The sequence below is a fragment of the Erpetoichthys calabaricus genome, chromosome 6 (genome assembly GCF_900747795.2).
Source record: "Erpetoichthys calabaricus chromosome 6, fErpCal1.3, whole genome shotgun sequence".
Classification (NCBI taxonomy): Eukaryota; Metazoa; Chordata; class Cladistia; order Polypteriformes; family Polypteridae; genus Erpetoichthys; species Erpetoichthys calabaricus.
This window is the reverse complement of record NC_041399.2, coordinates 27,433,490-27,448,278: the sequence shown is the minus strand read 5'-3', so window position 1 is coordinate 27,448,278 and position 14,789 is coordinate 27,433,490. Positions and strand designations below refer to the sequence as shown.

General features: G+C 38.6%; 1 protein-coding gene across 1 annotated transcript in view; it reads left to right on the top strand.

The window, feature by feature from the left end:
- Positions 1-14,440, top strand: part of zc2hc1a (zinc finger, C2HC-type containing 1A) — a 60,225-nt gene extending 45,785 nt beyond the window's left edge. The window contains exons 6-9 of the mRNA XM_028803436.2: positions 1,062-1,161; positions 5,157-5,250; positions 7,462-7,569; positions 13,261-14,440. Coding sequence (XP_028659269.1) covers positions 1,062-1,161; positions 5,157-5,250; positions 7,462-7,569; positions 13,261-13,438 — 480 coding nt within the window. The 3' untranslated portion in view covers positions 13,439-14,440. The remainder of the gene's footprint in view (positions 1-1,061; positions 1,162-5,156; positions 5,251-7,461; positions 7,570-13,260) is intronic.
- The last annotated feature ends 349 nt before the right edge of the window (positions 14,441-14,789 follow it).

Here is a 14,789-nt window from a genome sequence, read left to right as displayed (position 1 = left end):
TCCAGTTTATGCCGCTGAAAACCATCCCCACAGCATGATGCTGCCACCACCATGCTTCACTGTAGGGATGGTATTGGCCTGGTGATGAGCAGTGCCTGGTTTCCTCCAAACGTGACGCCTGGCATTCACACCAAAGAGTTCAATCTTTGTCTCATCAGACCAGAGAATTTTCTTTCTCATGGTCTGAGAGTCCTTCAGGTGCCTTTTGGCAAACTCCAGGAGGGCTGCCATGTGCCTTTTACTAAGGAGTGGCTTCCTTCTGGCCACTCTACCATACAGGCCTGATTGGTAGATTGCTGCAGAGATGGTTGTCCTTCTGGAAGGTTCTCCTCTCTCCACAGAGTACCTCTGGAGCTCTGACACTGTGACCATCGGGTTCTTGGTCACCTCCCTGACTAAGGCCCTTCTCCCCCGATCGCTCAGTTTAGATGGCCGGACAGCTCTAGGAAGAGTCCTGGTGGTTCCGAACTTCTTCCACTTACGGATGATGGAGGCCACTGTGCTCATTGGGACCTTCAAAGCAGCAGAAATTTTTCTGTAATCTTCCCCAGATTTGTGTCTCAGAGGTCTACAGACAATTCCTTTGACTTCATGCTTGGTTTGTGCTCTGACATGAACTGTCAACTGTGGGACCTTATATAGACAGGTGTGTGCCTTTCCAAATCATGTCCAGTCAACTGAATTTACCACAGGTGGACTCCAATTAAGCTCCAGAAACATCTCAAGGATGATCAGTGGAAACAGGATGCACCTGAGCTCAATTTTGAGCTTCATGGCAAAGGCTGTGAACACTTATGTACATGTGCTTTCTCATTTTTTTTATTTTTAATAAATTTGCAAAAATCTCAAGTAAACGTTTTTCAGGTTGTTATTAATGGGGTGTTGTGTGTAGAATTCTGAGGAAAAAAATAAATTTAATCCATTTTGGAATAAGGCTGTAACATAACAAAATGTGGAAAAAGTGATGCGCTGTGAATAATTTCCGGATGCACTGTATATATGTATATATATATGTATGTATATACAGTATTATTGAGAGTTTTGTTCTTTTTTTTATACAGATTAAGCCTCCAACAGCAAAAAAGACAAACTCACCAGCATCAGTAGTGTCACCATCTTCCCGCTTACCACAGCCTTCATCTACTAAGCCTCCTGGAAGTGGTATGAGCTGCTTTTTATACTTTATCTTTTATTAAGGATCTCAAATAAGCTTTTTTTTAACAATCATTATATAGTGCATTGTTTAATTTATGAAGTTCACAAAACAGTAGGGCTGTCTGGCAAGCTTTTTGTTACTTGGCTATTTACTACTGCTCTTCAGCTCAAAAGTTATTAGTTTGAAGACACTAGATGACATATGTATATATGTTCATAGTAATCTTCAGAACATTATATGATACTTTTCAGAAAAGTATGTTTAACTCCTTCACTCTGTTGTATTATTCTAATCAGCATAATTTTTAACTTGAAAGCTAAAAACTACATTTTAGAAATATTGCTAACAGGTAGGACTTTCTCCAGTACAAAGCAGATGAATTTCAAATAATTTTGTCAGTACATTTCTTATAATATGGAAGATCCAAAATATAGTGAAGAATAAGCTGTGTTAACTCTGTAAGGAAAGATCAAGTTAAAGAATACTTAGTTCTCTGCTTGAGTTTAATAATAAATATTCAATGCCAGTAGTGAACACTGAAATGTTTGTGTGAAATGAAGCACAACATGATCTTAGCTTTGCAGTTTCTGCACAAGTAGCTATATTTTACTGTTTAATCATTGTCAAGTATGCAGCAAGCATTTATTCATGTGTTGTTTTGTAAGAAGAGCATACAGTACTTGGAAGGAACATGGGATGAGTTTGACACTAGCTTTTAGAAACTGAGCTGATGACATTTAAACTGATATACTGAACTTCAGTTTTTCTTGGCCAATCAAGCAGGTGGCCCTTGTTAATATTTTCTGATTAAAATATAGGCAGAGCTTATCAAATCACATTGACATCCTGGTAGCAAATCTTAGAACTCAATGTTGTGACAGTATTTGATAAGGGAAATGAGTAGGGGATGGAGGTGGGTCCACGTCAACATTTTGTTATAAAAGGGGCATGCAGGGCAGCAAGCTTCTTTCAGGAGACACCAAGTAGCTGAGGTTAGCATAAAAGAAATACAACTTTCAAGTCATTGTATAAAATCAAAGTGAGCATGATGAATTTACTTATATTTTTTTGATTAATGGAACCCACCCCTCAGCAGGGCAGGACTCACTGATTTTTTTTTTTTTAAATAGAGCATGATTTCAGCAGTCAGAGAAAATAGACAAATCTTAATAATCTAGTAAAAATTTATTTTTCCTGGACCATTAAGAATTGTGTGTTTTAATATATCTAAATATTTTTTCATCCTTCATTAATACACACAGTAAATTAATATAAACAATGCATCTAGTCAGAAGCTAATTGTACCATATGTAGCAGTCATATATATTAAACCTGTTATATATTTTTTTAAATAAAGCAAATATTCACATATATATCCGCATCTTTGCATTAAAGGCAACGGTGACCTTTTAGCTTTTCAGATTTATCTTTAACCAAGAAATATCTGCTTGTATTTGCCTCCATTTAATTGTGAACATTCTAAAGATGAGTCATTCTGAAAACTCTGGTATCTTCAACCAGAATAGTTTGAGCTGGAAATGTTTTCTAACGGCATATCTATTCTAAGGTTTGCAAACTATTTTGGGACTCGCCTCAATGGGATGACACACCGAAGAGCATCCCACCCTGCAATCGCCACGTCTGTGGAAGATGGCTTTTCTGTTGCCAGGGCAACAGTAGCCTCCAAGTGCTGCAGTGGCTCATCGTGAAAGCAAATCCGAGCCAACCGCAATCGCGCTGGAAGCACCTGTCGTCGATGGATGATGCGAGGAACATTATAAATTCAGGAAACAGTATTACTTGGCCACGACCCTGCCTGACTGCTGTGTCTGTGTTTAGGAGAGTGGTAGATCCTGCTACAATAAATAACCGTGCTGTTCTTGTTTCAAGCTGAGTGTTTATAGTAAAAGGCACTATATAGGCACCTGACCCGACACAGACCCACATCGGAGGCACGTATAAAAACAAGAACACTTTTATTTTTCTTCACCTGTGAGGCACGTCTTCCCCGTGATCCCCATAGGCACAACACAGTCAGTCCCACAAGTAACACACAAGCACACTCTTCTTTGGCATCACCACTCCTCCTCCAAGCTTCGTCCTCCTCTTCCTTCTCCCGACTCTGGCCATTGACTGCCGAGTTCCGGCTGCACTTCCAGGTGTGGCGAATATACAGCCCATTTGGGCTCAGGAGTCCCAGCTGCAGCAACCCCTGGCGGCGCCTGTGGGACCCAATAGGGCTGCACCCAACTCCAATTCCCATGGAACCCTGCGGGAAACCGAGGCACCGCTTCAACCCAGGGGGGAGGCCATCTAGCGTCCAGGGGGAGGTATTGCACAGTCCATGGTCACTTCCTCTGAACATATAGTGAAGGGGTGTCCCAACCCGGCATGGACCCCAGCCGTCTGCCACAATCTATATATATATATATATATAAAACAGTTCCATGACTGACTGACAGACAACTCACAGCCCAAACCGCTGGACCTAAAGGGCTGAAATTTTGACAGTGCATTCCTATAATGACATGGATAACCGCTAAGAAAGGATTTTTTGAAATTCCATCCCTAAGGGGGTGAATTGGGAGGTGTCAACTATATCCGTTCTCTTGCCACTGAGAAGAGGGGCGAATGACACGGCGCGCATGCGTGGAATGAGGAAGGGGATGTTTCTATTTCTGCCTGACGGTAAAGTGAGCGACAGCCGTGCATCATTTGCGTGAGCAACCTGATGCTATGCAGTTCGGTCTATAAATGATAACCCTGTAAAACGGCTTAGGTTCACAGCAAATCTTTCGAGTGGTCATTTTCATGCTTATGTTTCATCACAAAAAAAGTATCCTCTTCTGAAAGTTTCGACTTCAACTATGCCAAAGGTTATTATTACCAGAAAAATAACAACACAAGGATTAAAAAGACCCGCATCTCCGATGCCTGAAATTGACGCCATATTTTCATCTTCGTCAAACCAAGAGTTACACCAGGTTTTACCAACTCAAACCGAAACTATGTAATGGCACTAGACTGCAAGTCAAAGCCCTGCATAAAAATGTAATCAAAGCCATTATTTTCTCAAGGAGAAAAAGTGTTCGTGCCACGCATTCCTCTAATATCCAATGACCTCCCCTTTGACTTTAAGAGACTGGAATTTCCCCTCAAAGTATGCTTCGCCATGACGATAAATAAGTCTCAGGGCCAAACTTTGAAATACGCTGGCGTAGATTTAAGGGAAGATTGTTTCTCCCACGGTCAGTTTTACGTAGTTTGCTCACGTGTAAGTTCGCCCACAAGCCTGATAATATTAGTGCCGCCTAATAAACAAACAAAAAACATTGTTTATAAAGAAATCCTCTAAAAACCAATTAAATATTTACACTCCCACGGTGTCAGAAGTTCCACGCGAACAAAGTCACGGGCAATAACTATAACTTCATATATATATTTCAGAAAAAAAGTATATTAAAACAGAGTCCCGCGCAGACAAAATCGCAGGTAAAAGCTAGTAAATATATATAATAATAATAATATAATAAATTATATATATATATATATATGGTTTTCACAATGGTCATATCTTCTGTAGTTGCTGTAGCTACTGTTAAGAAATTAAATGTCTTGTTCTTGGGCTCTTTACAATCACTGTAGTATCTCGAGATTGTACACATTATGCAGTACACACATTTGGGGTTTTATAATAATATGATAATAATTTTGATTTGATTTTTTTTATTTGATATACATTGTTAATCCTCAAAGGGAAATTGTCATTTTGGTAATATAAAGATTCATTATTAAAATACGATGTGAATTGGTCATTGGTTAAGAGCCCTGTGTTCAACTCGTGAAGTACTGATTTCCAGACTAACAACCTTCTAGGGCTTTATGTTTTTCTTCATCTTCTTATATCTTTTAATTGTTTTGATATTAAAAAGTTGTTTCTTACCTTTATTATAGATCCAAAGTTTGCTTACACTCCCTTTTTTTCCCCCACACATGTAAGGTCTGTCTTCAACTAGAATATTGTCTACATCTGCAAATAAGACTAATTCATCACATTTCTCTCCTCCATCTCTGAATTCAAGTCCACAAGGAGGGTAAGTGTTTTTTTTTTTTTGTTTTTTTTTGTTTTTTTATAACATCCTAAAGAAGTATATTAGCCAATTTAAATGTGAGTGTAAGTCCTGTCCAGGTTTGGTTCCTGCCTCATATCCTTGTTGACAAGATAGGCTCTACCTCCCTCTAACAGTTCAATGGAAACAATAGATTCAGATATCAAAAAAGTGGTGGAAAACAACCAAAAGGTGTTGCTGTTCTATGACACTTTGCATGCTTTAATTTTAGTAAAGTTCAGTGCCATTAGAAGTCAGTTTTTCTGGGGTTAAAAAAAATGCCCCTTGCACATATACAGTCATATGAAAAAGTTTGGGAACCCCTCTTAATTCTTTGGATTTTTGTTTATCATTGGCTGAGCTTTCAAAGTAGCAACTTCCTTTTAATATATGACATGCCTTATGGAAACAGTAGTATTTCAGCAGTGACATTAAGTTTATTGGATTAATAGAAAATATGCAATATGTATCATAACAAAATTAGACAGGTACATAAATGTGGGCACCCCAACAGAGATATGACATCAATACTTAGTTGAGCCTCCTTTTGCAAATATAACAGCCTCTAGACGCTGTCCTCCTATAGCCTTTGATGAGTGTCTGGATTCTGGATGGAGGTATTTTTGACCATTCTTCCATACAAAATCTCTCCAGTTCAGTTACATTTGATGGCTGCCAAGCATGGACAGCCTGCTTCAAATCATCCCATAGATTTTCAATGATATTCAAGTTAGGGGACTGTGATGGCCATTCCAGAACATTGTACTTCTCCTCTGCATGAATGCCTTTGTAGATTTCGAACTATGTTTTGGGTCATTGTCTTGTTGGAATATCCAACCAACCCCTGCATAACTTCAACTTTGTGACTGATACTTGAACATTATCCTGAAGAATTTGTTGATATTGGGTTGAATTCATCCGACCCTCGACTTTAACAAGGGGCCCCAGTCCCTGAACTAGCCACACAGCCCCACAGCATGATGGAACCTCCACCAAATTTGACAGTAGGTAGCAGGTGTTTTTCTTGAAATGCGGTGTTCTTCTTCTGCCATGCAAAGCGCTTTTTGTTACGACCAAATAACTCAATTTTTGTCTCATCAGTCCAAAGCACTTTGCTCCAAAATGAATCTGGCTTGTCTAAATGAGCATTTGCATACAACAAGCGACTCTGTTTGTGGCATGAGTGCAGAAAGGGCTTCTTTCTCATCACCGTACCATATAGATGTTCTTTGTGCAAATTGCAGCACGTTGGCGCAGTGGGTAGCGCTGCTGCCTCGCAGTTAGGAGACCCGGGTTCGCTTCCCGGGTCCGCCCTGCGTGGAGTTTGCATGTTCTCCCCGTGTCTGCGTGGGTTTCCTCACATAGTCCAAAGACATGCAGGTGAGGTAGATTGGCGATTCTAAATTGTCCCTGGTGTGTGCTTGGTGTGGGTGGATGTGTGTGTGTGCCCTGCAGTGGGCTGGCGCCCTGCCCGGGGTTTGTTTCCTGTGTTGGCTGGGATTGGCTCCAGTAGACCCCCGTGACCCTGTAGTTAGGATATAGCAAGTTGGATAATGGATGGATAAAAGCTAGCAATGCAGCTGGTGTATGAATAAATGGAGCTTGAAACAATTGTAACATTGAAAATGTAGTATAATTATTAGATTTGTCATGGTAGTTTCAATCCAAATCCATCAATGCAAAGAGTGCCATATTGAAATTTAAAATGCATAACTTGACTTTTCTCCATGGACGCCCATGTTAGAGGATGTTGAATGTAGATTTGTAATGAATTTGGCCTGAGCCAATAAATAAAATGCTGAAAAACAAATTACCTTAACTTGAAAAATAAATTACCTTAACTTGAAATTGCACATTTATTGTTCATATTAACTTTTCTCTATAAAAGAAAACAGTTGTATAATATTGAAATGTGGGTAAATTATTTATTCTTTAAAAGATGTACCTGTATCATGTACATCTATGTATTATGTTGTTTCCACTAAAATACGTACAACATCTGCAACACTGCATGTTTTGCATGGCAGAAACAATACCAGTTGCATAAGTTGTTACTTTCTGTGGTTTATCAGAGGCCTTGAATGATAACACTGATATGAGCAGTTTCTGACAACTAAACATGTTCAAACATGCTATCAATGAAATAAAAGAAAAGATAAAGCTTACCGTTCTTTTTTGAATTGGATTTAATTACAGGATTAATATGAAGTCTAGAACACCATCTTCTCCAGGTTCTCTGAAGAACACGTCAGTAGTTACAGCCAATAGGAAAAAGGCATATAATCCTGATAGCTACACTTCTAAGTAAGTAAATTCATTACATTTAAATGAAATATATTTGCAGTTAATCATATCTTTTTAATCAATTTAAGAATGTAAGCACTGAAGGTAAGTAGCTTACAATCAAATCAATTTTGGTTTTATTTGACACGGTACTAGTAAGCTGTTTGACAACATTCTTCAAAAGTATTTAAGAAGATTAAAAGGCAAGAGTCATTTGAATTGACATAGGTGTAGCTACACATTGGAACTGTAAAGTAAATAGGAGAGTTAATTAAACAAGGGCAAGGAAGAAAAGTAAAAGTAATCAGTGGAGATTAAATACAAGGAAAGCAGTTTATTTTAAAGAGCTCAGAAGGCACAGAATAGTACTAAAGAAATTACTGTGTGTTCAGACATAAAGAGCATAGTATAGGAAGAGCAGAGCATTCACTGAGAGCTGCCTAACTGCAAGTTGGGGAAAGCGAGAAGTAAAGTAACAATGAAGCTTTGATAATTAATACAATTCTACAGGGTAAGCGGTGATTGCAGAAATCCCAGTGAATGTTACAGTATATACAGTATTTTTGTCCTGCAATGTTTATATAAATTACTAGGAAATACTTTTGAGAACTCATGAAAGCAGATGTTCTTTTATGGTCACTCCAGTATTTTAAGCTGCCTCTGCTTCTTAATTCCTCAGAATACCAGGAGGAGGTATAATACAATTTATTGCTGTTATTTTCTATCCAGAATTGTTTCACTTTTAACCAGATTGGATTTTTTTAGGAGTTGTACATGTTCAGAATTATAGGGAAAAGTGAAGATGTGAAATCAGAAGGCCGTTTCACATATGCAGAGTATTGCATAAATGTATCAGTAAACTCCTGGGTAGAGTGTAAGTGCAAACAAAACTGGGTCAAGAATCTTAAGGATTGCCAACTTAGCAGCTGCACAGATCAAGTCCTAGTGTAATTGAAAAAAAAAAAAATCCTGGGATTGTGATAAAAGACATAAAATTACCAGATTAAGCATGCAAAATGTCACACCTTCCCATTGTAGGTACGCTAAAGTATATGCATGTGAAATAATCCAGAAGAGTTTAATTATTGTCTAAAGTTAGACATTTTGGAAAGTGGCCATAAATTGAACAGTTTTTGAATCACTGATTATTCTTCACCCTGACAAAAATGGAAACTTTTGAGCCCAATAAACACCAAACACAGCCATCCACCAACTAGCTAAGGGGGTGAAATATTCCAGGGACCATGAAGCTGCTGGTACCAGTTATATGCATCTGAAGGAAACTTAAAGTTTATGCGTCTTTCAAGTGCAGTTAAATGTGTCTCCTTTCAAATTTCTACCTTGTACAGATAGATATTCTCCTTTTTTTCTTTAAATTACACCCTTATGCATAAACGGCAGAGTATTAATCTTTTAATATGAGTCAGATACATGTATCAGCTGTTTATGAAAAAAATAACTTTACTTTTCAGAGACAATTTGAGTGGCTACATGCCACTGTTTGCAGTTAGTAGCTGTTGATAGATTATTGCTAAAAAGGCAAATTGCGCATAAATATTTTGTAAATTGTTTTGCAGACTTCATTACATTGATCAGTGTTTTTAGCAACAATTGTTGAATTGTTGAAGTTAAATTTTAAATGCAAATTCAGTTTCTGTTTACTTTTAATCAGCATGTTGTGCAGCCAACAAAAACACCAGCACACACAAGACTCGGCATGATCATTTATCTCCTGTGGAGGCTGGCCCGGATACACAGACAGGCAGACATCGTATAATCACCCACAACACGTTTATTATACAATATACTATTTACAAGGTACACACACAACCCCAAAACTCCCCCAAAGTTCAGGCCATTCCAATATGCTGCCTCTCTTCAGGCCACCTCTTTTCTACTCCTCCCGAGCTCCGTCTTTCTCCACTCCCGACTCAAGCCATCGAATGAAGGGAGGCGGCCCCTTTTATACACACCCAGCTATGCTCCAGGTGCCTCCCGATAATCTTCCACCGGCACTCCCCAGTGTGACGGAAGTACCGGCTGCGTACCCGGAAGCACTCTGGGTGTCGCTGGAGCTTCTTGCCCCCTGCACTTCATGGTGTGGCGGAAGTGCTGAGGGCCAGGGCTCCACAGGCATCAGGGCGCCCCCTGGCGGAGACCACGGGCCCCTATAGGGTTGAGCTTCCAAGCTCAGTTCCCGTGGTCCCCAAAGCAACCAGGGCGGTCACCCCCACGTGGTCTGGAGGAGGTGTAATCCCTCCTCTGGTCCTTTTCAGGCATCCTGGCTGGGTGCCACCCCCAGCCGCTTGCCATACTCCGTATATTATGTGATGAAAGCATGATTAAGAAGGCATGGAGACATGCATTTATTCATTAGAAAAACAAGTCAATTATGAACCCATTAAAACATGTATTGGTTTATGGTGTTGTATTAGTCCATTAGGCAGTACAACGCAAAGAGAACAGTTCCCATGACATTATTTCTGACAGCTGGCTAAATCAGCTTATCTGTGAGGAGCAATACTAGCTTATATATATTTTCTGAGAATAAAGTTTAAAGTAATTTTGAGACAGAAAATATTGTTTACAATGAAGAATTCAGTCATCCTTCGTGCTCAAGATAATACCATTAACAGCTGAGCTAAAAAAAACCTAACAAGCTGTTCAGTCAGATTATTTTATCATGTCGTCAAATGCACCTAACACAAAAGGTACCATCTAACTACTTGGGCGTTTTCTTAATGGCAGATAGGAAGAAATGACAAAACCAACCATGCAACTGTTACCCATAACCTTCTTCCCCCTCTCCCTGCCCATATTCAATCCTAGGGACCTCTAACTGCAGACTGCTTTACTGACTAGGACTGTCTTTTAATTTCAATGTTTTGCCTCAGCCCAGTTTGCCACCAATAGAGAGCTTCTCGAGAGCATCTCCTTGATCCCTTTAGAAAACGGAACTAGATGAGGAATGATCAGTCCAGCTGTTAGCTTGCTACTAATCAGACAGAGATGTTGATTGAAGTGTTCACTTCAAAGGTATATTTGTTAACATGAAAACCAGTAAAAGCAAATATAAGCAATGCAAAGAATTACTATATACCTCCTGGGTGAGTTCATCCAGTCTTCATTCAGTCCAAGATGACATTTCCTAGATAGTCCAGTACCTTATTGTACCATTTTATATTTTATACTGAAAAGAGCAATTTCTTGCCAGAGGGAGAACTCATTTGCAAATTTGCAGCAGCTAAAAACAGCAAACAGCAAGCTCTATTGAAATGTCTCCATTTTAAAGTGTCAATTTTTACAACTGAACTGAGTTCTTTACAAAAGCAACAGAAGACATCTGAACTAAACACTCCATTTTTGCAGCAAAGCAACAACTGAATAATTCTGAGAGAACCTTTTTGGAAAAAAAGTCTGATAAAGGTCAGCCACGACCAGAAAAAAGTAAGCATCTGCCTACCTATCTGCAAGCAGAACAGCTAACATTTTTACAGTTTCCCGAAACACAGGAAAGTTGCTAAGTCACAATCACAACAGCCAAGGTTCATTCCCTACTGGAAGCTTCAAACAGACTAAGTAAAACATTCTAAGGTACCGCTTCACTATATAACTATGTAAGATATTTGGAATCCTGGCTTGCCTTTCAACTTTCCCAAAGTACACTGCACATCTGTTTAGCTTGTCAAGACTTTTAGGCTAAGGCATGTTCCCTGAAATCTGTCAACTGAAAAGGGAATAACATCTCTAATACACGGGGCATCTTGAAAAACACACAGAGGTCATCTATATATCTGGTGCTTCCCAATTTAAGAGATAGAACTGCTATAATCACAAAGTGTGACCACCTTTCCTTAACCTCAGATACATCTTTATGCATACTTGCATACCAATCATTTCATACATGAAAGCGTTTAGTTTGACCTGATCTTGATTCACACTGTAAGTTAAAGGTTTATCTTCACCCAGAGAGAATCCCAGAATTTCTCTTAACTTGCCATTCTGTTCTCTATTTTCTTCTTCTCACTTACTTTGAGAGATGGGCTGCATGTGGTTATGAAGAAAGTTTGAACCATCACCTGATTGGATTAAAGGCTCTTCCAGTTACAAAATCTGTGTCTTTTAATAGGCGAGTTCTTCTGTCCATCTTGGTTGTCACCCCCTGAATTATAGGTCTTTGCCCTTGTTTGAGTCCATTCTGGCTCAAGTCGTCTGCAGAGGGGCATCTGGAGAGATGTCAATGCATCTCTGATTTACACTTTTGTTATCAGATGGAGTTCAATTACTTAGTTTGGAATGCAAGTAGGGGTTTTGTGCAGCTGGATGTCTGCATCCCTGATAAAATCTGCTTTCTTAACATGCCTGGTGTGCCACTAAAGCCTAGAAGAATGGATAATGCCCACTTGTCCTACATTGTTGTAAAAAAAATGCTTATGCTTACATTTTTCTGAACCTTCTTATGATGTAGCCTGCAGTATGTTGTTATACTTGAGGTAAAATTGCTTGGATTTGATTTCTAGTGTGGACACTGTTTGTACTGAGTTGTGTGTTCTCCCTTTCTTTATGTGCTTTTATTTTATTTTTTTTTTGGATTGTCCCTTTTCCCCCGATCCCAAAGACATGTTTAAGTCATTGAATCTTGATATGGACGGAAGTGTGCCCTGCAATACAGGTTGGATCCTGTTTTATACCCAACTCTGCTGATTAGTCCCATTGGCCCACCAAGCAAACCTGGATTAGACAGTGTTATTGATGATGGATGGATTGATTCTATGAGTAAAAATAAGGATACTTAATTGTTTACTGTATCAGAAATTAAAATCACTGAAAGAAATTCAACTGCCATCACTCTTAAAAATAAAGAAATGTAATTACTTGCCCAGTATGTAGATGACCACATTTATATGACTCTTATAATTATCCATCCATTATCCAACCCACTATATCCTAACACAGGGTCTGCTGGAGCCAATCCCAGCCAACACAGGGCGCAAGGCAGGAACAAACCCCAGGCAGGGTGCCAGCCCACCACAGGGCACACACACACACCAGGACACACTAGGGACAATTTAGAATCGCCAATCCACCTATCCTGCATGTCTTTGGACTATGGGAGGAAACCAGAGCACTCGGAGGAAACCCATGCAGATATGGGGAGAACATGCAAACTCCACGCAGGGAGGACCCGGGAAGCGAACCCAGGTCTCCTTACTGCAAGGCAGGAGGAAACCAGAGCACCCGGAGGAAACCCATGCAGATATGGGGAGAACATGCAAACTCCACGCAGGGAGGACCCGGGAAGCGAACCCAGGTCTCCTTACTGCAAGGCAGCAGCGCTACTACTGTGCCTCCCTGCCGCCCTCTTATAATTATATTTATATAAATTAATTATTCCTGGTGTAGTATACCTCATCGCAACATGGTTTATGTTACTTGTTTTAACCCTTACAACGTCTTCAGATGCTGGCTCAATGTTGTGCCTTCCTGGTCTTTTTTTCAGCTGATTCTGCTGCCCGTTTTTATGTGCTATGGACAATGTAGGACAAGCCATAAAGTTTCATCATGAACAGATTAAATGTTAGGGTGCTTTTACTGATTTCAAACAAAAAAACGGATGTGACCCCCAAGACATCTGAGGTCTTTGATCACTGTTCAGCTTTGATTGTTTGTAATTTTGTGTGTATTATTTACTTTCTTTATTGAATTTTTCAGGAAAGATGGCAGAAGTGGATTGGAGGCAGGGGATTGTTTGAGTGGTGTACCAAACAGGAGAAGTGACAGAATTGTCTCTGAGCAGCTATCCAGATTTTGCCATGAATGTGGCACAAAATACCCAGTAGATCATGCAAAATTCTGTTGTGAATGCGGAGTAAGAAGAATGTGTATATAAAGGTATATCAAAAGCTGTTTTATGCATGTAATTCATATTGTAAAACTTAATTTTAGGGTAGTTATTCTTAGCTTATTTATCACAGAATGAATATGTTTACTGAAATATGTGGCAGAAACACAAGCCATTTATTTACAGTATTGCATATATTCTGAATTTATGAGAACATGTTCACTGCTCTAGTGCCAAAATATATTTAAAAAACCCCTTTCTTCATGGTTTATATTTAGTAGAGGAGAAAACAAATTGCATACATTTTAAATGTAATAAAAAGAATATTCTAGTTGATTATAAAATCAGTGTTGTTTGACATTTGTTTGTATGCAATAGAGCAGTTGGTGACTAAAATTATACACTGCTTTATGCTAAATACTTAACTATTTTTGAGAGGGCATAATATGGAAAAAATTTCCTTTGAAAGCATAGCTTCAGTTTACAAACACACTGAAAAATTTAGTAATAATTTTGGATTTTAAATAATATATTAGGTTTAAATTGTCGACATTAAAAAAGATGCTTTGCCAGTTGTAACATTGTAACTACTCTCCTTTTGAACTGCTAATAATAATAATAATGCAACAGCCACACAACAATCTGTACATACATTAGAGAATATATCCCTGATTCCTTCAACAGAGGCTGGTATATGTTAGATTATCTGCACAGAACATACCTTAATATTAAAACATGATTCATTTAAAAGATGTATCACGTATTATTAATAATTGCAAGGCTTCACTTGGCTTGATTGTATGTTCCAGATATAATTTAGTACTCACTATAACTGTTACATTCTTTTAATGTAAATATTTGGCACTTATTGCTAATGTACAGATTCCCCAAAAATTTTGTTGCTACATTAAATATAAACAATGGGGGAAAAATTTAAATGTTCAGTGTGTTTGTTTCTTACTGTAATTTATGTTTACTGGTATTTAAGCTAAGTTTTATAAATATTCAAAAACTACTGACTCTTAATAAAATAATGCATTATCCTTTTAAGTGATTGGATGACTCATTTGTCTATTTAGGTTGTTTTAAGTTGCTGGTTACTTTGTAGATCTTATCTTCCTTATGATGGTGCCGAGCTGTTTATTTTGTTTGTCTCCTCCTTTGTGTTTTAGCTTTCAGCTGTTTCAAGTCTAACTGGCTTTTACAGCAAAACTTCCTTTTGATAATGTTTCATAATGTGCCTGAGATATTTGCCTGTAACTGCAGATAATTCACTTTATTCTAGTATGGCACTCTTCACTCAGTATAGGTTCATAGCACTTACTGCTATTTATAAATTTTATCGATTTAACAATAAATTACCTACATACACCCACAAATTATATCAAACACCGTGGAA